The sequence below is a fragment of the Rhinatrema bivittatum genome, chromosome 13 (genome assembly GCF_901001135.1).
Source record: "Rhinatrema bivittatum chromosome 13, aRhiBiv1.1, whole genome shotgun sequence".
Classification (NCBI taxonomy): domain Eukaryota; kingdom Metazoa; phylum Chordata; class Amphibia; order Gymnophiona; family Rhinatrematidae; genus Rhinatrema; species Rhinatrema bivittatum.
The window spans coordinates 22511241-22537878 of NC_042627.1; the positions used below are offsets into that span (position 1 = coordinate 22511241).

Here is a 26638-nt window from a genome sequence, read left to right on the forward strand (position 1 = left end):
GTAACAAAGAAGATCAAATAACACACTGTACAATAACATTGTGCAAAGTTTTGCATTGTTTTTGAAATGTAGTGTAATCTGCATCTAATCTGAGATTAATTGGTAATGCATTCCACAGTGTGGATCTGATGCATGAAAAGGCCCTGTGCTTGATTTCCATTAAACTTAGCCTTGGAGTGGCCACTAATGCTTGCTGAGAGGAACAAAGGACCTGATTGGGCTGATACTTATGCTAAATACAATAGGGCCTTGTCGTTAGGAATGTGGAAAACTATACACAACAACTTGAATTCCAGTCTGTAAGTGGAGTATGATAAGCGCACTGGCTGTAGACAATCTTAAATTTTAATGTTAGTACTCGAACAAGTAGCTTGGCTTTGAATCATCTGCAGTCTGTGGATTTGATATGTAGGCAGGCCAATCAATAAAGAATTGTCATAGTACGTGCCATGATCAGCAACTGTACTAAAGTGTGAAGATCATCTTTATCCTGGTTCTGTACATCCCTGCAAGGTGTGAGGATAAGAGCAGGGTAGTGAGACCTTGCCACAGGAAGTGAGTGTAAATCGGGTCGAGAGGATATGAGGAGGTTAGGGAGAGTTTGTCTGTACAGGACGTGGGATAATGAACAGTCTCTTTGGAAGTGAAGTGTGACTCTCTTCTGATTCTAAGATAAAGCTCACATTTTTGCTTTGTTTACATTTTCTTGCTCCTGAGTTCACTTGAGGTGCAGTATGATAATACAGTTTACATTTGTTTAGGAAATCCAGATCAAGATTTAAAAAAAAAAAAAAAAAAAATTCAACATATCAGGAACTAACATGGTTCTGAGTAGTGAGAGACACGTTCTTCAGGTCAGCTAGCTGGGCACTTCAGATGGTCTTGCTAAAGCCTGAGTTATGGAAACTTTTTTATTTTAGAATGCACGGACTTTGACCATAAATTTAAAATAGAAGAAACCCTTTTGTAAAAAGGCTTGAATTTCAGTTTTTGTCCCCTGTTAGTCCCTTGGTCTAAATTAAAAAATATCCTTAGAAATGAACACATTCCCTTCGGCTGAGAATTTTAAATCAACAGATATGCAAACATCTAATAATAGTTTATCTAGTCACTCAATACAAACTTAACTGATATGTACCAAAAATCAGTAAAAAATAAAAAAATTACAAATGTTGTATAGTCTCTGTAGGCCATCGTACTTCGGATAATGTGGAGCACTGGTTCAATTTGTGTTACTCCTTGGGGGATGTGTACAGGTTTTGTGGAGTTTGAGGGACCATCATGCTTGCTAAAGCTGACTGCTGTATGTGTGGGTGAGGATTGTGTGGGATAGTGAATATAAGGAAGAGCATCAGGTTTTGGATGGACTATGATCCAGTCCCTCATCCTTTGCATGTCTAAAGATGCACGGGACTTCACTGTAAAGGGGAGTAGGGTAGAGTTGTGCTGAAAATGCTTTCTCTGCAGATGTGGTGACCTGGGAAAATAGAGCTGAGTGACCGTCTTTGCCAGGTGTGACAGGGATTGCTGATGTAAAGAGATTTTTAGGATTTATTGTTATAAATTACCTGCCATATGATGATTAAAATGGTGCCATAGAACCAACCATCTGCAAGCTAATAAAATGATGCAAGTGGTCTTAACATTACATTTGTAAATAAGTGTCCCAGAGGTCATTGCTCCATGGGGGCTCACTAAATTGTCTCTGGCTTTCAATATGTAAATTGACATAATCTAGATCTATTGAATGCAAGGAAACTGAATGAATACTAATGGTTAATAACTTGAAAATCAAACCTGTTTGTGGTCCTTGAAGGCAGGAGTTTGAGATTCCTAGTTCTAAACCATGTTTGTTTTCATCTTAAACTTGAATTTGAATGGACTGAAAGCTTCCTGCCATCAGGATCAGTTAAGCAGTTGTTGAAATTGGATACAGAACAGGGGGAATGCGAGCGAGTTTGGTTATCCTGAAAACCAGACCTGTTTTGGAGCCTTTCAGGACCAGAATATAATACCCTTTATCTGGTATTATAGTTGGGCTGAGGTTTATATGGTTTTGGACAGGTGTTAAGGTACTCGTATGAAGAGATAATTAATACATTATCAAAAGGGAATATTTAATATGCTTGTTTTTATATAAAAAATTTGAAAAAATTCATTGTGTTAATATATTTGTAATAAATAAATTGATTTTACATAAATTGAAAAATTAGATATATGGTGTCTTGTTTGAAAGCTAAAGTGCTTTTTTCTTTTTCTCCAACGATTTGTTTTGGGGGTTTTTTTGTATGTATATGTGTGTGTATATATCTGCTTTATCACAGCATATACACACCGGGCCAGATTTTAAAAACTACGCGCGGGCATAGATGTGTGCACGCAACCCGGTGCGCACAAATCTACGCCCGGTTTTATAACATGCGCGCGCAGCCGCGCGCATGTTATAAAATCCAGGGTGGGTGCGCGCAAGGGGGTGCACAATTGTGCAACTTGCACACGCTGAGCCACGCAGCCTTCCTCTGTTCCCTCCGAGGCCGCTTCGAAATCGGAGCGGCCTGGGAGGGAACTTTCCTTCCGCCCCCCCTCTTACCTTTAATTTTTAAGTTGCGCCTGCCGGCGACGGCCGGCCCACAATCCCAGGCACAGCAGCAATTGGCCGCTGTGCCTGGAGGCTCCGGCCCCACCCCCTTTTTCAAGCCCCGGGACATACGCGCGTCCCAGGGCTCGCGCGCGTCGCCGAACCTATGCAAAATAGGCTCGGCGCGCGCAGGAGGCTTTCAAAAGGGTTACGCGCGTATCACTTTTAAAATCCACCCCACTATATATATATATATATATATATATATATATACACACACACTCTATATCTGCTTTATCACGGCACATACATACTATATAAGCTAATACATGATGGAAAAGCTAAACACTGCACTATGGGTACACGTACCACACAGGAACCTTCGTTCAGCAAACAAAGCTCTCTTAACCGTTCCCTCGGTCAAGAAAGCATGACTAACCCAGGTAAGAGAAAGGGCATTATCTTTAGCAGGACCCACACTCTGGAACACAATGGTCTAGATTTTAAAAGCCCGGCGAGCGTAAAGCCCCGGGACGGGTGTAAATCCCGGGGCTTCGTAAAAGGGGCGGGAGGGGGCGTGTCCGGGGACGTGGCGGCAGTCCGGGGGTGTCCTTGGGGCGTGTCAGGGGGGCGGTCCGGGGTGGGTCCGAGAGCGTGGCGAGGCTTCGGGGGCGGGCCGGGAGGGCGGTCCCGAGTCCCCCGGCACTGCGGCCTGTGCTGGGGGATGCCGAGGCGGCGCGAGCAAGTTACGCCTGCTTCAAGCAGGCATAACTTGCACAACAAAAGGTAAGGGGGGGATTTAGGTAGGGCTGGGGGTGGGGTAGATAGGGGAAGGGAAGGTGGGGGGACGCGGAAGGAAAGTTCCCTCCGAGGCCGCTCCGATTTCGGAGCGGCCTTGGAGGGAACGGAGGCAGGTTGCTCGGCGCACGCAGGCTGCCGATTTTGCGCAGCCTTGCGCGCCGACCCTGGATTTTATAAGATACGTGCAGCTTCCAGGTACACCTGGCCAGAACCTACATCACTAAACATTTATGTGTATTTTGATGATTTAATGTAACCGAAACTTAATGGCACCTGTTAGAATGTTCTATAGTACGCTTACTCCAACATTACTTATGTGCCTACATGTAAACCGTTGCGATGGTATTTATCTTAGCGCCGGTATAGAAAAGACTTTAAATAAATAAATAAATATATATACACACACACACACACACTATATCTGCTTTATCACACCATATACATTCTATATATATACACACACACAATAATAAAGAGGAAAGTTGCCCCGCACCTACAATGCTCTTATGCAAATTGTGGTCCACCCATCTCTTCCTGTACTTTCCAGCTCTGCCCCATTCTCCAGAGCTGCCCCTCTATATTTACGGAAATAAAGCTCCATCCCTCTTTTCCTGTACTCTCCAGCTCTGCTCCTCTCTCTCTCTCTCTCTCTCTCTCTCTCTCTCTCTCTCTCTCTCTCTCTCAATTGTTAAATCACTCGCTACTACCATACAGAACACTCAAACTCAACCTCCATTCTCTACCATACATTTCACAGGATTTCCCCATCCTTGGACGGGCTTTTACTACCAGTATATATATATATATATTATCATGATGATATCAAGTAGTAACCAGCATTAGTTAGTGACATTTGCCCTGCATATAGTTTGCCCTGCATATAGTTAGTGACATGAGCCCTGCATATAGTTTTCAGGTATTATTCATCAAGCTGTATTTCATGGTTTAATGTCTCTTAGCACTGTTACCTTGCTGTTCCTCTGTGTTATTGTAGGAGCATCTTATTTTTAGCGTTTTGTAATTGCTGATTTCCTTTTAAACACATCTTGATTTAACGTTCTGCTTTTCTGTTCCTCCAGCAGGAACATTTGGAGCACAATTATTTGTCAGCATTTAGCTTGTGCTTTTGAAAACACGCTTCTACTAAGAATTTTACAATAGACATTTTAAAATGTAACATTTTTAAGAAGAATTACATACAGTAAGCTCTGTAGTCATATTGAAACTTTCTCTAAATAGTAAATAGGCATTTTGGCTTCTTTGGTTACTGTACAAAGCTAAGTTCTGTCTTTATTTTTTCATTTAAACTTGTTGATCCAGTTTGTCTTAGAGAAAGTAGCTCCGGTGGGGGCATTTGGTAAAGACTGTGGAAAATGAGCTAGATAGCCAGTGATTTGTCTCCTTGCCCTGATCTGCCTGTTAGTGGCCCACTCCCCTGTTCCAGAAGGGCAGTACGTTACTGCAGTATTCACGATGCCTTTGCTGTCGTGATCAAATCTTAAAACCAGTTGCATGTTTGCTGCTGTCAACAATTATCCTAACAGTGCACATCTGGATGAGATTGTGTTAGAAGAAGACTAAACAATTTTTTTTAGCAAGGACTATGTTCAGTGAAAATGTAAGAAAACAAAACCCGATATTACTTGGTGAGAAATAGGCCTTGTCAGAGGAAGCTCTATTTATGAATAATAGTATTGGGATACTGTTTTACAAGGTAATAATCCCGGACAGTGTGACTGTATTGTTACACCTTATGCTGTCCTGTGCTGTTAACTTTTATACGGTACACAAGCTGACTGAGCCATTTTTCTTATGCTGTACTGTTTCTTATGCAGCATAGGCTCTGACTTTCCCATTATATGTTTGGTACTGGACAAGAATTGCCTGTTTTGCAATTCTGTGAATGTAGGGAGCTCTATTTTTATTCATAGGAGTGAGTGCGATGGCTCCAAGAACTATCCCTGTTGCATCAGTTTTCTCTGATGTCGTTGCATTATTCTTCTCAAAGCTATTGAGCATTTCGCGGCTACTGTTTATTTCCGCAGTAAGTCATTTGGTCTTGATGTAAGTGGAAGCAGAGATATATTTGTTTCAATGGGCAGTTCCTAAATTGCTGGGAGAAATAAATGCCATATCGATTTGGATCATTTCTGAAAGCTGTGGGCGAGCATCGCTCTTTTCTGGAGTGGTGGCTACGGTAGTGGCCTCTGTTTTGTTTCATTTTATGATTGTTTTACTATACACTGCATAGTACATTGGATGCAGCACTATCGACTTCACAGGAGCCAGTCAAAAACCCAGGGTAAAAATGTGGACTGGTACAGATTGGCAGTACTGTGTATTAACACCTTCTCTTATTGACTCTCAAAATGAATCCGAGAAAGCATCATTTGTTTATATTCTTTTTTTTATTTGACTTGGAAACCCTTCTTTTCTCTATCTTCTTCCAGTGCTGGGATTCTGGCCTTGTGAGGTTTCCTTCATAACTCCGTGGGAGGTTTTCTCCTGTCTTAATAGACCTTCCCCTCCCACTGTTTCTAGTCTGCTCATTGCAGTATGGAGCCAGGCACCGGGGCTGCTTTGCAACCTTCTATCCTTGACTCTAAAGCCAGCAGATGTCGCTCTTAACTATAGGTGCAACCTCTCCAACCACCGCCAAAGCAGGAATAGGATTTTAGGGTAGGCCAGTGACAATTGACTAAATATAGAATATGAAAGCAGATAAAGAGCACAGGGCCCATCTAGTCTTCCTATTCCTGATGCAGCATTTCAGAGCCTCTCTAGGACCGAGCTTTGTTCATTTTATTTATCTAATTGAATTTTAAACCAGCTTTCCGAGACTTAAAGCAGTGCACAGTGTAAATGCATTCGTAATAATCACAAACAGATCACTCAGAATAAATAATACAGTGTTAAACAGTAAAATTGAGCCCCAATTGGGGAACATTTTTTAATAGTTAAACACTGCAATTCACAAATTCCCCAAACCCCCGAACAGAAAATTCAACTTTTCCTGAATGCCGAGCCAGACGCCCACGTCTTTGCTGTTCATGAATCATAAAACATCCCTTTCCAGACGGGCATCTCTAGGCAAGGAGTGCCAAAGAATAGGAGCGACACACCTAAAAGAATGTGTTCCTGCAGTACTCGGTCTGAATAGATGGACCAGAAAGCCAAACATCTCCAGCAGATCGTAATATCCGGCCTGGTGTGTATTTATTTAGATGAGAGGACAAATAGCTGGGACATAGGCAGAGACCTTTTGACGTGCATTCTGAGTTCAGTAGGTAGCCAGTGTAATTGCATGAGAATGTGGTGTGTGTGTGTGTGTGTGTGTGTGCGTGCTGTCTCATGGAAGTAGCAGGCCCTATCCTTGCTGTGGCATTCTAAATAATCTGTGACCACCTAAGGCTCTTCATAGGCAGCCCCAATTAAAGGGAATTATAGGAATCCATACAACTAATCACCCTGGCATGCAGATCCAAAACAGACAGATAAGGCTTCAGCTGATGGAACTATTCGTAGCTTTAAGAAACAACTGGTTGTTGAAGAAATATGATCACCCTTATTTAGAACAACCCCCAGGCTCTTTGCTTGCGGCTAGTCTAAGGGGAACGCCATTCAAAAGGAACTGTAAACTGGACTGAAGGAATTCTTCCTTGCTTTACCCTGGCATCTAAAGCAGATGATAAGCACTTCTGTGCTTATCATCTGCTTCTTTTTAAATTCTCATAGAGGACTCTAATAATGTTTTCAGCCTGTAATTATGCAAAGAAACATTTTCCCCTATGTCTAATGATTTTTCACTATTTAAGTGGCTTATTGCCCACCTGACGTGCCACCGGTCCTCCGCGCTTTTTTATTATTGTGGCCACACCATAGTGCAGAATCTGCTCTTGGGCTATCACAGAAAGCAAGGGGCCTTGACTAACGTATGCTGGAGGGAGGAGGCGCGTGGTTACTTGGAACGTCGTTAGTCATTTCTGCCTCATCCTTCAGAAGCAGCTAAAGCATTTGCATAATTACATATTCATGAGATGCTTTCCCCCCCCCCTTGGCACGCATGATAAGCGCAGTGTTTCTTTATTCTGAAGGTCTCCCTGTTTATGAGGCCATTCAGTTGCATTAAAAGGCAGTGAGATACCAGTCACTTGGTTTCCGTAACGTGTATGTTCTGACAAAAGTGGCGCATACTACGCTTATCTTGTGTGTCATGTGAGGAGTATTCCATTACAATTAGCTGTAGGAATACTCCAGTCAAAGCCACTGAAAGGGGCTGGGGAGAGAGTCTGGCTGGGGCTGCAGCTGAAACAAAGGGTGGGGGCAGAGGTGGCGCTACCAGGGCACCTTTCCCAGGGATTGGGCTGCCAGGGCACCATGCTGACACCGTTGCCGCCATAGCAGCTGCAATCTCCCATTCAGCTGCTAGGGTGCGGCCATGACCTCATAGGTGGACTGTGGGGAAAAATGTGTCATCGGAAAGGGAGTCCTCTCCCACACAATTGGCCAGAACTTCCTCTGTGCACCCTTTTCTGCCTGGGGAGCCGGTTAGCCCAATAATGGGCTGGCGCCCAGTTTATAAATTCTCTTGCTACTGGTTGATAGTTTTATCTGTACTCTGTGTAATACAAGAGTTGCTTGTTGGTTTGTGAATATTAACATAACTGGGAGCTTTGGGATTTTATTAGCCCTGAAATTGAGGAGGGTGGTAGGAAATTCAGTATATTATGGTGCCCATGCATAGTCCCAGAAATCATCACATAAGCATCATTTCGCTGTTTGTGCATGCCAGGGAGGCAAATGGAAGGCAACACAATGAATTCCACATTGATGGTGGCACCGACTTGCATGAAAGACACATTGGTGCCTCCACTGCAATTTCTAGCACAAGCCATGTATATTGAAAATGTAGAGACATGCCCACTTCCCCCTTAATAGCATAAGAAAATAAGAAATTGCCATACTGGGTCAGACTAAGGGTCCATCAAACCCAGCATCCTGTTGCCAACAGTGGCTAATCCAGGCTACAAAAGGCTGGCAAGTACCCAAATACTAAATAGATCCCATTCTACTGATGCCAGCAATAGCAGCGGCTATTCCCCAAGTCAACCTGATCAATAGCAGTCAATGAACCTCTCCTCCGAGAACATACATATAGAAACATAGAAATGACGGCAGAAGAAGACCAATAGGCCCCTCCAGTCTGCCCAGCAAGCTTTCACACTTATTTTCTCATACTTATCTGTTACTCCGACCGCTGAGTTCAGGGCCCTTACTGGTAACTTTTTTGATTCTAAATTTCCTTCCACCCCCGCCATTGATGCAGAGAGCAGTGTTGGAACTGCATCAAAGTGAAGTATAAGGCTTAATGTTTGAAGGTAGTAACCGTCGTATCGAGCAAGTTACCCCGATGCCTGCTCAGATCAATGCCTTGTTAGATGTTGTCTGGATGTAAATCCTATTTCTTCATTTCCCCCCTGCTGTTGAAGCAGTGAGCTGTGCTGGATATGCATTCAAAGTGAAGTATCAGGCTTAATTTGTTAGGGGTAGTGGCCGCTGCAATAAGCAAGCGACTCCCACGCTTATTTGTTTACCCAGACCATGCAGTTCAGTCCTTGTTGGTTGTTGTCTGAATATAAATCCTCTTTTCTTCATTCCTCCTCATTCTCGATGAGGAGTCAAGGATGCACGGCGAAGCCGGTCTACATCTCTGACCCAAGTGTCACAATTGCTGGATGACTTAAACTGTGGGTGCTGCCATATATCAATGGGGCCCGAGGCAGGGCTTGTAATTTCACACATTCAATCTTCACCACCCTGGGTCTCTGCGCCCACAGAACATCTGTCCACAGGGACCACAATTGGCCTGATCATGGTTGGAGCCCAGGCATATATAACACCAGTCATGGCTATCCGTGACTGACATGATCCGGCCGCAGGCGGAGGCCTTGAAGCCATTGGCCACTTTTTGTTTTCTCTTCCTAGCTGGGAAGTAGCACTGAAAAGTGCTTTTTGGGGCTCACTGAGTGAAGAAAAAAATCAGAGTGGGGTCATCACCTGAAAAATAAAGACAAGGGAACACAGTTATGCAGAGCATAGACAATGAGACTGAAAGGATGCAGACTTCCCCTGTAAATGCTCAGTGGATCAAAAAACCTATCCAAACTTTTTTTAAACCCAGCTACACTAACCACATCCTCTGTCAACAAATTCCAGAGATTAATTGTGTGTTGATTGAAAAAGAATTTTCTCAGATTAGTTTTAAATGTGCTACACGCTAACTTCATGGAGTGCCCCCTAGTCCTTCTATTATCACATCTTCCCATTCTAGACTGCTCATGATTTAAAGACCTCTATCATATCTCCCCTCAGCCATCTCTTCTCCAAGCTGAACAACCCTAACCTCTTTAGCCTTACCTCATAGGGGAGCAGTTCCATCCCGTTCATCATTCTGGTCTCCCTTCTGTGTACCTTCTCCAGTGCAACTATATCTTTTTTGAGATGCAGTGATCAGAACTGTACACAGTACTCAAGGTGCAGTCTCACCATGGAGCGATACCGAGGCATTATGACAGATTCTGTTTTATTCACCAATTCCCTTCCTAATAATTCCTAATATTCTGTTTGCTTTTTTAATTGCCGCAGCACACTGAGCCGACGATTTCAATGTATTATCTACTATGATGCCTAGATCTTTTTCCTGGGTGGTAGCTCCTAATATGCAACCTAACATTGTGTAACTATAGCATGGGTTATTTTTCCCTATATGCATCACCTTGCACTTGTCCCCATTAAATTTAATCTGCCATTTGGATGCCCAATCTTCCAGTCTCACAAGGTCCTCCTGCAATTTATCACAATCCACTTGTGATTTAACTACTCTGATTAATTTTGTATCATCTGCAAATTTGATTACCTCACTCGTCATATTCCTTTCCAGATCATTTATAAATATATTGAAAAGCACCGGTCCAAGTACAGATCCCTGAGGCACTCCACTGTTTACCCTTTTCCACTGAGAAAATTGACCATTTAATCCTACTCTCTGTTTCCTGTCTTTTAGCCAGTTTGTAATCCACAAAAGGACATCGCCTCCTATCCCATGATTTTTTAGTTTTCTTAGAAGCCTCTCATGAGGGACTTTGTCAAACGCCTTCTGAAAACCCAAATACACCACATCTACTGGCTCACCTTTATCCACATGTTTATTAACCCCTTCAAAAAAAGTGAAGCAGATTTGTGAGGCCTTCTCATAGATTTTTCCTTCCCTTTTCTTATTGTTCCCTCCCCTGGCTTTCCTTCCTTCCCTCATATCTGCTTGGGTTCCTTGCTGTCTCTCTAGCATGCCTTGCTTCTCCTAGCATTAGCTCAGAGCTCAAATGACTCCTCTGTTTTTTTTTTTAATCTGATGCTCCTTTGCTCTCTTTCCCTTTTCCTCCCCACTGTGCATGATCTCCTTCTTCCCTTTGCTTTTTTTTTTTTTTTTGCCTTCCCTTCTTTTTGCCTTTATTTGCTGCCTTCTCTTTCCCATCCCTGGTTTGCGTTTGTTTCTCGCCTGTGTTGGTCAGAACAGGGCTCATGGCTGCAGGAAGAATCAGGAAGCGCTTTGTGGCTGCTGCTGCGCCCACCTTTCTCAACCTGTTGGTGGCGTGCCCCTCGTTCTAAGATCAGCTCGGCCTTGGTGGAGTCAGGGACAGCAGCGTGGAAGAGAGTATGTCGCCGGCCTGACTCTGCGCCCACTCGGGCTGTATAGCCAGGAGATCCCGAGGAGGGTCTCTCTGAACAAAGAGCTCTCCCAGCTGGGAATGTGCTTAAAACCTTTTTTTACCATTCAGGCTGCAGGGCTGGCTTTAGAAGCGCTGACAAAGTTATCGGCGACCCCACCTCTCCAGCACAGAATGCTTTATGTTCCAGGCTTGGGTGTGTAGAGAGAGTACTCCAAAAACATGAAAGTCGTGCTTCGCTTTTCTAAGCTTTGGGAGCGTTTTTTGTGTAGCCCTTGTACTTGATGCACTACGAAATGAGACGCAGTAAGGTGAAATCTTTCATTTTACTTTGGTTTTCACTCTTGTATAATAAATTGTGGCCGCTATCGATCGGTGGCGTTAAAGCAGCCATTACTAGCTTATTTTCTTCAAGAAACAAAAACATTGTTAATGAGCATTTTAAGCTTCAGAGACCGCCTGTAGAATTTGCTGTAAGAAAAGAGAATTTTTTTTTTTTTTAACCAGCTGTGTATTTGCTCAAGTACTTTGTCCTTTTTCCAGTTTACTCTGTGGGTGGATGCAATAAGCAATGTCCTTCTGAATAATATTCTGTTGGGCAAAACCAGACATTCAGCCACAGCAAATAAGTTGAACAAAAGTGATGTGAAATGTGCTTCTAATAGAGATAATGGGTAATTAGAATCGCATTGGAGTGTGAATTTAATAGCTTAATGCAAAACTGGACAAGGGGTTTCCAGTGGCTAATGAACCAATAATATTAGACCCCATTATATGTTTTAGGTGCATACAATAATGGTAGCCAAGCTTGGAGAGAGTTGACGTTGAGTTTGCTTCATGGAACAACAAAAAACCTGCACTAAATTTAGAATTAAGAGCCACCTGGTGTCAAGAATAATTGAGCTGCCTGACGTATCATTAAAAGATATATTTCATACCAGCATCATGTTGTTTTATACTTGGGCATGTACATTTTACATGCCCAGGGAGTTTCATCCCCTCTTGACGACTACAAAAGTATGTATGGCACCTGTTGATTCGAGCTAATTTGATATGTCCAATTTCTCTTTCGTTCCCGAGTTGAAGTAAACGTCTGTAGTTTTCAAGAACTCTCTTTGTATAACTGTGTCCACTATTATGAACATAAGTTAATCACGGTGATGGGGTATCATTCATAATCGGAAGCCTATGCTGACATCCTAATGTATCTCAGACTATGAATATAGCATGAAAAGATTATAGTAAGGTACATTTTAGAAACAAAATGATCACCATGTTAAAAGTTGTACAGATTAATTTCCAGAGTCTAAATGAAAAATGTTCATTTTGGATAAAGAAAAGAAGAATTTGAGATGAATAAGACAAAAACAGAGACTCTAACAAAGCAAGCAAGTTGATGTTGGGGAGAGAAGTGTTCACCCCACATGTTCAGCAGTGCAAAGACTCAGCAATGTTTCTCTTAACAAACCCCACTTTCTAGCCAGGTTGTCTCAGAGATTTTTAACCTCTTAGAGAGAAAGTGGGAATCTAGATGGCAGTGTCCAAGTTGTTGCGTCATTCTCTGTGCAGCACCTGAGGTTAAACCTAGTTTGGCTTCTGCTTTCAAGCTATCCCCTTCCATGTGCACAAAAAGTCCATTAAAAATGTTTGGCATGTGCTGTTGATGAAGTTTAAAAAGGAGCGCATGCAAAGTACGTCATTAATTTCTTTTGTTCTTCTTCTCTTGATTTACTAGCTGTGATGTCATGAAGTGGTGCCGGGCTGTTTCCGTGATGCGCTGTGGCTGCTGATGGGAAGGGATCCAATATGAATGTGAATGATGCCGGAGGCAGGCGACGCTTCGAGGACAGCGAGTTCACCTTGCACGTTTACCCCGGCAGCATTGCGGAAGGGACCATCTACTGCCCGGTTACCGCCAGGAAGAACTTCACAGCCGCGGAAGTGATTGAGACCCTCATCAACAAGCTGCAGCTTGACAAGACCAAATGCTACGTCCTTGCCGAGGTGAAGGAGTTCGGGGGGGAAGAATGGATCCTGAATCCCACGGACTGCCCTGTCCAGCGCATGATGCTGTGGCCTCGCATGGCACTGGAGAACCGCATCAGCGGGGAGGACTATCGCTTCCTCCTGAGGGAGAAGAACCTGGATGGCTCCATTCACTACGGGAGCCTGCAGTCCTGGCTGCGGGTGACGGAGGAGCGCCGCAGGATGATGGAGCGCGGCTTCCTGCCCCAGCCCCAGCAAAAGGACTACGACGACCTGTGCAACTTGCCAGACCTGAACGAAAAGAGCCTTCTGGAGAACCTGAGAAACCGCTTCAAGCAGGAAAAGATCTACACGTACGTCGGCAGCATTCTCATCGTCATCAACCCCTTCAAATTCCTCCCCATCTACAACCCCAAGTACGTCAAAATGTATGACAACCACCAGCTGGGGAAGCTGGAGCCCCACATCTATGCGGTGGCAGATGTGGCCTACCATGCCATGCTCCAGCGCAGGAAGAACCAGTGCATTGTGATTTCAGGAGAAAGCGGGTCAGGGAAGACGCAGAGCACCAACTTCTTGATCCATCACCTCACTGCCCTCAGCCAGAAAGGCTTTGCTAGTGGGGTGGAACAGATTATTCTTGGAGCTGGACCAGTACTTGAGGTAAGATTGAAAAATCATGCAACTCTTCCTCCTCGTGAAATAGAAAGTGTCCTGCTTTTACTGTATGAAGTGGCAGTGCCTGCCAAGAGATGCCAGCAAGGCTTAGGTCATAATTTGAGGCCTATTGTACTTCAAATAACAAATGATTTTTAAAATTCTGAGTCATGGCTTAGAAATTTAGTAAGACTTAATCCCTGTTTCAGACATCTCTTTATCAGTTCCTGTCTTGGAAGGACTTGCTGGATTTGTAAGATACAATGCAAATGCTATTGATATTTGTTTGGCGCGTTTGCTTCTTGAAAGAAAGTTGTTTTAAAAAAATAATTTTATATCATTTTCAGAGCTTTTGAATTGTTACCCGTTGTAAAGAAGAGACATGGCAGTTCTTTGGCCTACTTTCTGAAGGAAAAAGTGATATTTGTGAAAGCTATGTATCTGTCCATGTGTGTTCCCCACTAAACGTTTTTAATTTGCTGTCCTGTCCACATGGCATTTTCAGTACATGACAAGGGGAACTTGAGGATCCGTGTAAACTACTTGTCAGAAAGTAGACCTGGGTAGGACATCTGGTCTTACATTTAAGCCATTTTCTGCAGTATTAAAATTTTCCTGAGGTCATTGTACCCTTCTTCCCTGTCAGTGCCCTGTAAGCTCCCTTACTGCTTGCAGGTGACCTTGTGCCCGGAAAGTGCAGGGCAGTCCCTCCGTGCACCTCAGCACCTCGGAAAATAGTCCGATGCTTAAGGGTGTTGACATCATGTGAATGGCGGTTGAAGATTGCTTCATTGCAGCACCACCTCACTAGTGATAGCTTGGAAAGGGTTTATGTCTCTGAAAGCTGCATGAGTGTCCTGATTTTATTTATTTATTTATTTATTTATTTATTTTGTGCCTCCCCCTTTGTGCACTGAAATTAGTCTAGTGCCGCAATGCCTCAGGCTTGGTTAGTTTGTGCAGCAGCGCCTTAAAGATGCACATCAAGAGTGCTTTGACATTAGTCAAGGAGTCTTGTGTCTTGTTTGCTTGGAGAGAGTATGTGGGATACTTCAGCTCCTAAGGAGCAGGCAGTGTACCTGTGTCTGGAGAGCCGCATCCCATGAGTGCCTGTTTTGTTCATATCTGCTTTGGTGTGAGATTGATCTGCATGCTGTATTCCTTTTTTTTTTTTTTGGTTAACATTAGGTGTTTCTCATTGATTTTATAGTCTGACATTCAGAAGTTCTCCTGATAAGCTGGGGTAACTGCTGCTTTGCATATTTGGAGCTTGTTTTACCCATACACCAATACTTCTTTGGCCACTGATTTATCACTGTTACATGAGTAATAATTTTCCCTGTGTAGAGCTCATCTCTAATGCTTTTTATTTAGTTGTTTTGTTCTTTACGACTATTCTACACTTCTTTTTTCAAACAATAGTTGATAATGCTGATATTTTCAGAATACATTGCAGTAAATGGTCTCCTCATTATGGAGGTCATTTCAAAGGTTTTACATGTGAAAATGTAACTACTATTGTAGCCATTTTCAAAAACCCCCTTACACGGGTAAAATGCATTTACATGTGTAAAACTCAGTTTTAAGTGTGTAATTGCTTTTTAAAATCAGGCCCTTAACAAGCAGATCCAGCAGACAATAATAAGCTACTTCTTGACTTATGTGATTCGCTTTGAGATAATTTATGCTATAGATGAAAGAAACCTGTATAAATAAATTGTTAACCACCTAAATACTGGCTAGGAATAGACAGTATATCAAGTCAGATAATAAACTTGAATCCTCTTTAAACAACCCCACAGAAATTGCCCCAGATGTTAATTACCTCTTTCCCTCCCCTCACCCAATTGAAGAGAACATTTCTAGTTGGCTTTGTCAGCCGGACAGATCAGCATGTCCTGAGGGTTTTAGTAACAAAGGCTGAGCTGGAAGTAAACTGAACATTAAGCATTTTTCTTTTGTCCTGAGAGTGTGGTTAACAGAATGTTGGTTTATGTTGTACATTCACAGAGCTAGACCCTGATCACATTGGAAGAAGGTTTTGGAAACTTGTTTTATACTGTTTCCAAAATCGTTTCAGTACGTTCACATTATTTCCCGGGAAAGCACCACTCGTTCCGTTGCATAAGCCTTTTTTTTTTTGCTCTGGTGCACCAGTTAAACCGGCTCCTTGTCCTATTTAAGACAGGTCATGAAGTTTCTTTAAAGCAGTGCTGCCATATATTTATAACAGTTTAAAATCATTGTACCCTATCTGCAAACATTATAGTAAATGTCGACAGAAAAACACCCCCAAGTCATCTATCCAGTCTGTCCAGCAAGCTTTTTAAGGGTAACTGCTGTTCCGTGCAGGTTGCCTCCATGCCTTCTGTATGGTTAGTAACTGCCGCATCATGCAGGTAACCTTCATGCCTTCTGTTACAGGTAGTAACTACCGCTCTGTGCAGGTTATCCTCGTGCCTTCTGTTACGGGTAGTAACTGCTGCTCTGGACAGATTGATCCATGCCTTCTCTTATAGATAGTAACTCCTGCTCCATGCAGGTTACCCCCATTTCTTCTGTTACAGATATTAACTGCCACTCCGTGCAGATTATCCCATGCCTTCTGTTATGGTTATAAACTGCCGTTCCATGCCGGTTATTCTCATGCCTTCTATTACAGTTAGTAATTGCCACTCCATGCAGATTACCCCCATTTCTACTGTTATAGGGAGTAACTGCCGCTCCAAACAGGTTGCCTCCATGTCTTCTGTTATGGTTAGTAACTTTCGCGCCATGCAGGTTATCCTTATGCTTTCTGTTACAGGTAGTAACTACCACTCTGTGCAGGCTATCTTCATGCCTTATGTTACGGGTAGTAAATGCCACTCTGTGCAGGTTACCTCCATTTCTTCTGTTACAGGTATTAACTGCCATTCCATGCAGATTATCCCATGCCTTCTGTTATGGTTATTAACTGCCACTCCTTGCAAGTTACTTCCGTTTCTACTGTTATAGGTAGTAACTGCCGTTCCAAACAGGTTGCCTCCATGTCTTCTGTTACGGTTAGTAACTGCCGCTCCGTGCAGATTACCCCATGTCTTCTGTTTCGATTAGTAACTGCCGCTCCGTGCAGATTACCCCATGTCTTCTGTTTCAATTAGTAACTGCCGCTCCGTGCAGATTACCCCATGCTTTCTGTTACGATTAGTAACTTCTGCGCCAGACAGGTTATCCTCATGATAAGGGGAATGGAACAACTCCCCTATGAGGAAAGACTAAAGAGGTTAGGACTTTTCAGCTTGGAGAAGAGACGACTGAGGGGGTTTATGATAGAGGTGTTTAAAATCATGAGAGGTCTAGAACGGGTAGATGTGAATCGGTTATTTACTCTTTCGGATAGTAGAAAGACTAGGGGGCACTCCATGAAGTTAGCATGGGGCACATTTAAAACTAATCGGACAAAGTTCTTTTTTACTCAACGCACAATTAAACTCTGGAATTTGTTGCCAGAGAATGTGGTTCGTGCAGTTAGTATAGCTGTGTTTAAAAAAGGATTGGATAAGTTCTTGGAGGAGAAGTCCATTACCTGCTATTAAGTTCACTTAGAGAATAGCCACTGCCATTAGCAATGGTTACATGGAATAGACTTAGTTTTTGGGTACTTGCCAGGTTCTTATGGCCTGGATTGGCCACTGTTGGAAACAGGATGCTGGGCTTGATGGACCCTTGGTCTGACCCAGTATGGCATTTTCTTATGTTCTTATGTTCTTTTACAGGCAGGCAGTAACTTCCGCTCCATGCAGGTTATCCTCATACCTTCTATTACGGGTAGTAACTGCCACTTCATGCACTTTACCCCCATGCCTGTTGTTATGGGTAGTAACTGCTGTAAAGGCAATGCTATATATTGTGCAGCCTATTGTGGCTTTTTAACGTGAAACGATGAATTTATAACTAGAATGTGAGGGGGGGAGCTAGTTAGAAATAGAGGAGAAAAAGTGTTAATGCTCCTCAAGTTGTTTGCCTCTCCTTAAGCATTTTCACTCTCCATTATCTGTATCTCTGAGAAGAGTTGTATATTGCTGGTGATTACATCATGTCTGCTGGCATTTCATTGGGTCCTGCAGTGTATCATGGATTGGCACGTGTCACAAATCACGACTACCCTCAAGCAAACTAGCCAATTGCATGTGGATGTTTCAAGAATTCCTAAATTTGTAATACAAAACTAAAGTTTTAGAGACTATGGGCCTCATTTTCCAATATCGCATTGGTAACGCATTAAGGGGCGTTTCCCATGCAAATGAGGCTTTTTTCGTGCAGCGGGGAAACGTCGCGTGCCGCGATGTTTTCGCGATTTGCGCAAATGTATTCGCGAATTGCGAAAACATCTTCGTGCGCGATAAAACAACCAACGAATCATCGCAGTTCACGATGTTTCCGGATAGCCTCTTTCAGTGTCAGAGAGAGAGAGAGAGAGAGAGAGAGACACTTGCTATAGTGTCTCTTCCCTAGACAGGTATTTGTATCCCTATGAGAGGCCCACCTAGTAACTCGAGGTGGGGATTAGGTATTAGTGTAGGGGGTTGGGGGCCACTTTCACATTCAACATGAGACGTACGAACAGAACAGTGGTCTCTTGTGAAGATTTGATGGCCTTCGGAGTGAGGAAACTCACTCCAAGAAGAGATTTGGACAATGTTCTCTCCACCTAGCTTGAATGTTCTCTCCACCTAGCTTGTTGTACAACAAGCTAGGTGGAGAGAACATTGCCCAAATCTCATCTTGGAGTGAGTTTCCTCACTCCGAAGGCCATCAAATCTTCACAAGAGACCACTGTTCTGTTCGTACGTCTTATGTTGAATGTGAAAGTGACCCCCAACCCCCGACACTAATACCTAATCCCCACCTCGAGTTACTAGGTGGGCCTCTCATAGGGATACAAATACCTGTCTAGGGAAGAGACACTATAGCAAGTCTCTCTCTCTCACTCTCACTCTCTCCAAGAGTTTCTCAAAATATACAAACAATATATCATTAGGACAAAAAGAGACTAAGCACATAATGAATCCTAAGGCAGTGTTAGTAAGGGTTGTTGCGAACTCTCTGGAGGTGGAGTTGTGTTCGGAAACTGATCCTGATGGGTTGTAAAATGCTGTATGAGCTGCAGTATGCATAGACCCAAGAGTTATTGGAGATGAACTTTTATTTATTTTTTAACAATACAATTCTTCCTGAGCAACAAGGATGCATAAATTCGCTTTCGGTGTCATCTAGAGCTGGAATATTAGATGAAAATCCATGCCTGCTGTAGAAATGGAATAAGGGTGACCAGATTCAACTTCTGTGGAACTTGTTTTGGTAGTGAATTGGCTGCTTGGTCAGTATGGGTTTCATTGTATCACAAAGATCAGATTTTTCTGACTTGGTTGATGTTTGTTTATATATTTCTGGGAGAGAGGGAGGAAAATATCATGTATCTTTGCCAGAGTGTAGGGAAACCACATTTTGAATATAATCAAAAATAATGTTGTTAAAAAAACAACAACTTTGAAACCAAGGCTTAGATACATTTGGGAAGAAGATAGGCCCTGGAGGATGTTATCTGAATGACTGGCAGCTATTTGTAGCAATCTCCCAGTAGAATGGGGCTTCTGCCACTTCTCCCCTGTTTAGGTTTAACAGTTCTGGTTAATTTCAAACCAATCCAGTTTATAGATTGGTATTTAACTGCTGTGCATGAGCTGATAAATGTTTGTACAGCATGTTTGCATAATCTATTTGTCTGATAAGGCTGACAGGACCAGCCCCACTGCCTTCAGGTTTCAGAAGGATCTCAATGACATCTATTAATTCCTTTTTAGTCTCAGCTCTAGGTTTTGAAGGGCTGTGTCTTATAGTCCTATGAATAATTTAAAAATGTAAAAGGTTGTGTTATTTTTAATTACCATTTTCCTTATCTGCCAGTTTGAAGCTGAACTGTTCATCTTTAAAATGCTAAGAGAAATTAGGGAAGCTAACCAATTTGGCAGTGCAGTAATAATAGGCGACTTAAGTTACCCCAATATTGACTGGGTAAATGTAACAGCAGGACATGTTAGAGAGATAAAGTTCCTGGATGGAATAAATGACTGTTTCATGGAGCAATTGGTTCAGGAACTGTCAAGAAAGGGAGCTATTTTAGATCTAATTCTTAGTGGAACACAGGATTTAGTGCGAGAGGTAATGGTGGTGGGGCCACTTGGCAATAGGAATCATAACATGATCAAATTTGAATTAATGACTGGAAGGGGGACAATAAGTAAATCTACTGATCTAGCACTAAACTTTAAAAAGGAAAACTGATAAAATAAGGAAAATAGAAAAAAAACCCTGAAAGGTGCAGCTACAAATGTTAAGAGTATACAACCGACATGGAATTTGTTTAAAAATACAATCTTAGAAGCACAGACCAGATGTATTCCATGCAGTAAGAAAAGTGGAGGAAAGGCCAAAAAATTGCTGGCATGGTTAAAAGGTGAGGTGAGAGAGGCTATTTTATTCAAAATAACTTCCTTCAAAAATTGGAAGAAGGGTCCATCTAAAGAAAATAGAAAAAAGCATAGGCATTGGTAAGTTTAAATGTAAAACATTGATAAGACAGGCTAAGAGAGAATTTGAAAAGAAGTTAGTTGCAGAGGCAAATACAATTAAAACTTTTAAAATTATATCTGAAGCAGGAAGCCTGTGAGAGAATAGATTAGACCGTTAGATCAGTGGTCCCAACCCTGTCCTGGGGGCCCACCAGCCAGTCGGGTTTTCAAGATATCCACAATGAATATGCATGAGAGAGAATTTGCATGTTATGCACGCAAATGAGGATGTTGGGGAGATTTCCATTCAGGAAATGGTTTTCAAGGTGATGATTTAGATTAACTGAACCAAGTCATGGTGAACCTGGAAGATGTAGTAGGACGGATTGACAAACTGAAGAGTAGCAAATCACCTGGGTCAGATGGTATATACTCCAGAGTTCTGAAAGGACTAAAAGATGAAATTTCAGACCTTTTACTAGTGATTTTTAACTTATTATTAAAATTGTCCATTCTGCCTGAAGACTGGAGGGTGGCCAATGTAACCCTGATATTTAAAAAGGACTCCAAGAGTGATCCTGGGTACTACAGACCTGTGAGCCTGACTTTGGTGCTGGGAAAAATCATGGAAGCTATTCTTAAGAACAAAAACACAGAACATATAGATAAACATGGTTTAATGGGACACAGCCAGCATGGATTTAACCAAGGGAAGTCTTGCCTCACAAATTTGCTACATTGTGGATAAAGGTGAACCAGTAGATGTGGTGTATTTGTATGTTCAGAAGGCGTTTGACAAAGTCCTTCATGAGAGGCTTTTAAGAAAACTAAAACATCATGGAACAGGAGGCGATGTTCTTTTGTGGATTGTAAACTGGTTAAAAGACAGGAAACAGAGAGTGGGATTAAATGGTCAGATTTCTTAGTGGAAAAAGGTAAACAATGGAGTGCCTCAGGGATCTGTATTTGGACCGGTGCTTTTCAATATATTTATAAATGATCTGGAAAGGACTACGACAAACAAGCTGATCAAATTTGCAGATGACACAAAATTATTCAGAGCAGTTAAATCACAAGCGGATTGTGATAAATTGCGGGAGGACTTTGCGAGACTGGAAAATTGGGTGTCCGAATGGCAGATGACATTTAATATGCACAAGTGCACAGTGATGTATATAGGGAAAAATAACCCATGCTGTAGTTAAAAAATGTTAGGATTTACCACCCAGGAAAAAGATCTAGGCGTCATAGTGGATAATACATTAAAATCTTTGGTGCAGTGTGCCACAGCAGTCAAAAAAGCAAACAGAATGTTAGGAATTATTAGGAAGGGAATGGTGAATAAAATAGAGAATGTTGTAATGCAAGTAACACATTTAAGACTAATCGGAGAAAATTCTTTTTCACTCAACGCACAATAAAGCTCTGGAATTTGTTGCCAGAGGATGTGATTAGTGTAGTTAGTGTAGCTGGGTTCAAAAAAGGTTTGGATAAGTTCTTGGAGGAGAAGTCCATTAATGGCTATTAATCAATTATACTTAGGGAATAGCCACTGCTATTAATTGCATCAGTAGCATGGGTTCTTCTTAGTGTTTGGGTAATTGCCAGGTTCTTGTGGCCTGGTTTTTGGCCTCTGTTGGAACAGGATGCTGGGCTTGATGGACCCTTGGTCTGTCCCAGCATGGCAATTTCTTATGTTCTTATGTTCTTATCGCTTCATGGTGAGACTGTACCAGTTTGCAATTCTGGTTGTCACATCTCAGAGATATAGCTGCACTGGAGAAGGTACAGAGAAGGGCGACCAAAATGATTAAGGGGATGGAAAGGCTAAAGAGGTTAAGGATGTTCAGCTTGGAGAATAAACGGCTGAGGGGGGGATATGATAGAGGTCTATAAAATAATGAGAGATCTAGAATGGGTAAATGTGAATCAGTTATTTATTCTTTCAGACTAGGGGGCACTCCATGAACTTAGCAAGTAGCACATTTAAAAACAATTTGAAGAAAATCTTTTTTACTCAGTTCACAATTAAGCTCTGGAATTGAATGGCAGAGGATGTGGTTAAGGCAGTTAGTGTAGCTGGGTTTAAAGAAAGGTTTGGATAAGTTCCTGGAGAAGTCCATAATCTGCTGTTAATCAAATCTGACTTGGGGAATAGCCACTGCTTATTACCGGCTTCAATGGCATGGGATCTATTTAATGTTTGGGTACTTGCCAGGCACTTGTATTCTGGATTGGCCCCTGTTGGAAACAGGATGGTGGGCTCAATGGACCCTCATCTGACTCAGTATAGCAACTTCTTATGTTCTTATTGTTGAAGTCCATATTCTCAGACATTTAGCTAGATAACTCAGAAGTTACCCGGCTAAATGCCAACTTTTGAAAATTTTGGGCAGTTAACCATCTAAACATCAGCAGATATCTCATTAGTGATTTAAATTTTAACTGGAAAATATAGGGACATTTCTGGGGGGAGTTAGGTTAGCCTGATTAAGCTATCCTCCTGGCTCTGATGTTCAGAGTTAGCTGGATAAAATACAGCCAGCTATACTTAGTAGCGCAGCTGCATACTGACCATCCCTCCAAAGTTAGTTGAATAAGTTTATTTGGCTAACTTTACAATCTGGCCAATAACTGAATAATACCCCTCTTTTTTTTTTCTCACCTTTAATTTGATAAATGAAATTTATCTCAAATTTATTTCTTTTCAAACTTGCCTGCTTTCTATAGGAAACAGGCTTTAGGGAAGTGTTGGTGCTCCTATTCCAGTACCCACATTTCAGTTATTTCTTGTTTTATTTTTCGAACTTTCAGTTTATCGCTGGTTAACATGCAACATTACTGAGATTTCTGTGCAGTTATTTTTCAGTTTGACCAAGTAATTTGCTTGCCATGTTAGTCCACAGATGACCCAAGAAATACAATATCTTGCCTGTTGTAAAAGATACAGAAAATAAGAAAGTTTACTATGACTTTTCATGCTGTCTGTCCTGATCATTATTAATGCTGATAGTTATGAAGAAAACACATGTTCATGTCACTAAATGCTTAGTCACCCGGCTGGTGATATCCATGATCACACGGTAAATGACTGGAAGGTAAAGGACCAAAATAGTCCATCCTGTTGTACCCACTAGCAACATGTCCACTTTGCACAGATATGCATGCAAATTCCCCATATGCAATCCGATACCCACACCCCTTTCCCCCATGTCCCCACTCAACCTCTCAAAATTGTATCACTGCCTTTTAGGGATCTACCTTACCTGCTGCTGCATGTAATTTATCCCAGTGCTTTCTTGTACAGCCAGGGGAATCTTACCACCACTATTTAGTGTTGTAATCCCCGCTCCATGCAGGATAACCCGTGCCTTCTTGGAAGCACAAACAGCAATGATGTGACTGTGACCACCAGTCTGTGCATGTTACCCCAGGCTTCATTATCATCCTCTTCCAACTGTGTTCATCCCATAGGTTTTTGAATCCCATTACCATGTTTATAACTCCACCGCCTCCTCCAGGAGGGCATTTCAGGCATCCACCACCTTCTCCATGGAAAAAATGTTTCTTGATGTTGCTCCTGAGAATGATGAGTGTGGAGGATTAGCCTAATAGTTAGAGCAATGGGCTGTGAGCCAGAGAAGCCAGGGTTCAAATCCCACTGCTGCTCCTTGTGACCTTTTGGCAAATCACCTCATCCTTCATTGCCATAGATACATATTTAAGGGGTCATTTCTCAAACTGTAATATTTTCTCATGGTGGGGGGTGCACGTTCCTGTGATATTTCACCCCTCCCTGGTAAAATAGCATGGCGGTTTTACAGCAGTATTTTTTTTGTGGAAAAAATGGCAATAAAAAAATATTGCTGAGAAACGTGCAACGGCAGCTCTCTTCACGGGGGTGCCGTCATGTTAAAGGGCCATGCAGCTCAAACATTATCTCCCTCAAAATGGAAATATCCCCTGGAGGGGATCTAGGAAAACTCCTGCCCACCCTTCCCTGTCGCCTCTAGAGGCAACCCAGCAGGGAAAAAGTAAAAAAAAAATGAATTTAAACTTGCGATGCTAAAAATCTACCTTTTAATTTTCAAAGTTTTCCATTTTTGAAGCGAGATTCAAATTCTCTTTGATAATTACCTCCTGGGTTAGCTTAACTGCATTCATATCAGTTCGTACAGACCCCAGTTGCTGTCGCAGGTCCATTGAAGTATTTTCCAATACTTGGACTCGCTTACCCAAATCCACACAATTTTTTTTTAAACTGTTTATTTAATTTTAGCACAGATCATCAACAAAACAAGATGTACAATCCGGAAGGGTATGTATTCAAACAATAAAAGCCCAGACAAATCTGTAAGCCCATACTGCTCTAGAGACCACCTTCTTCATTACTCAGACATATCCCATCAAGCAGTATCAGTCAAATGTTTTCAACCATGCAATTTTTAACCAAAGGGGATAGTTGCTGGGCAAGAACTCCCCAGGGTCCACAATGGTGTCCCAGATATAGACTCAAGAGAAAAAGAGGAAGGTCTCTTCACGGACAAGGACGGCTGAAATTGCAATTGGAACTCATTTGACAATCCAGCATGGGAACCTCTGTCCCTCCCCAGTCCTTCAGCTCCAGCAAATACTTCGTCTGGAGACTATCATACCACTAACCACTGCAGAGCCTTCTCCACCACTCCCCGCCAAGAGTGCCGCTTCGCCTTCCTCATCCAGCGATGCCCCACATTGTGCCCGAGAGGCTCGAACTGCAGCGGGATTCCCGGGTGAGACTCTGACGCCGGATTCAAGGGCAAAAGCGAACCTGGGGGGAGAAGGGAGCACAGTTTCCCCTCCCACTCTCTGCAGCAGCTGATTTCCCGGCGTCGACATTGCTGTGGACAACATAGGCATCCATCGGACCCATCGAGAGGTGCGTCGGGTGGGCTGTGGGGTAAGACCCAGGTTTCAGCTTCCTCTTTCTGCCCATAGCAAGTTAAAAAGAAAAGGAGAGGCAAAAGTGTAGGGAAAAATGTCCGAGAGAGATCCCATGCTGCCGTCTAAAGATCGGCCATCTTGGATCCCCTCCGCTTTAAAAATATTTGTTTGACATTGATGGTCAAGTACAGAGGCCCTGTAGGTCAGTAATCACATTTCACATTGTGGTGTTTGTCAGAAAGTATTTCATGTGTAAATGATTGGTTGTAGAATTTTTTTTATTTTGCTCATTCTCTCCTCCATTGCTCTCCTTCCACTACAACAGAAGACTGTGATCAAAAAAATGCAAGATGCACCTCTTTCTGAGTAACCTCCAGTGCCAGTTTTAGAAGTAGTTGCCGTAAGAGCTCCATTTGACTTTTTGACCTTTGAGTCTTAGAATCCTGCAAGTCCTATTTCAACAGCAGAGCGCAGTGTCTCCAGCCGTAAGGAGCGGAGACTAATTTGGGAACAGGATTCTTCTTTCTAAGCATGGTAGGAAAGAGCTCTAACCTCTTGAGTCTTCTGTTAACATCATAGTGTTTTGATAGCTGAATTTTAAGCCTTTAGGAATTTAAACATAGAAGCAGATGATTTCTTGGCTCTAGGCTTCAGGGGGTCTTCAGTTTGACTCACCAACAGGATTCCTGGTTTGTGCTAAGAATCTGTTATAATAAAGGTTTGAAAGTTCAGTCAGCTTGTTTAGCTTTTCCTGGAGGTATGTGTACGTCATGTACAAAATAGTGACAGGGTCCTACATATCTTCTTTGATAAACGTTGGTGTACAGCTACTGGATAGCTAATACTGTGTGAGTAAATGACATGTTAGTCCATTATTAATGCATGGAGAACCCAGCTTTTAATCGCCTAGCATATGTTTAGTACATAATTTTCAATTATTTCTTGCTTTTTTTCTCATGTAAGTGCATGCATGCATTCAGTGACAAGGCACTCGTCTGTGCCCTATCTGTGACTGCTGCCTGATAGCTGCAGGCAGAGGCACTGTTACAGCACAGGCCAATCACAGTTCAACTTCTGTGCATGCATTCTGGGGCATGCGGACCCTCTTGTTCCTTATAACAGGCTTGGATTGTAGCTCCCAGATTATACTCTGACATGCTGTGCCCGATCTTGAGCTGTGGGTCCTGTTGGCTTCCCTCAGGCTCACTTGCTTCCCAGTAGTGGTGGCTCCATCCTATCCATGGTCCTGCTTGACCAACCCATGCTCCTCAGCCGCACTCTCTCCCTGACAGCATCTTTCTGCCAATCCCTTCCAGGACATAGCCTACAGTCTTGTGGGGAGGAGAAGGGAGTGGACTGGCCCAGTTTCTGTAAACTACAGCATCTCGCAGGGGTCAGTTCTGTCCCCCTGTCAT

At 42.6% G+C, this 26638-nt stretch overlaps 1 protein-coding gene across 1 annotated transcript in view; it reads left to right on the forward strand.

Annotated features, from left to right (window-relative positions):
* Positions 1-26638, forward strand: part of MYO9A (myosin IXA) — a 324407-nt gene that overhangs the window by 9985 nt on the left and 287784 nt on the right. The window contains 1 exon segment of the mRNA XM_029575878.1: positions 12839-13752. Within this exon segment, the coding sequence (XP_029431738.1) occupies positions 12910-13752 (843 nt within the window). The 5' untranslated portion in view covers positions 12839-12909.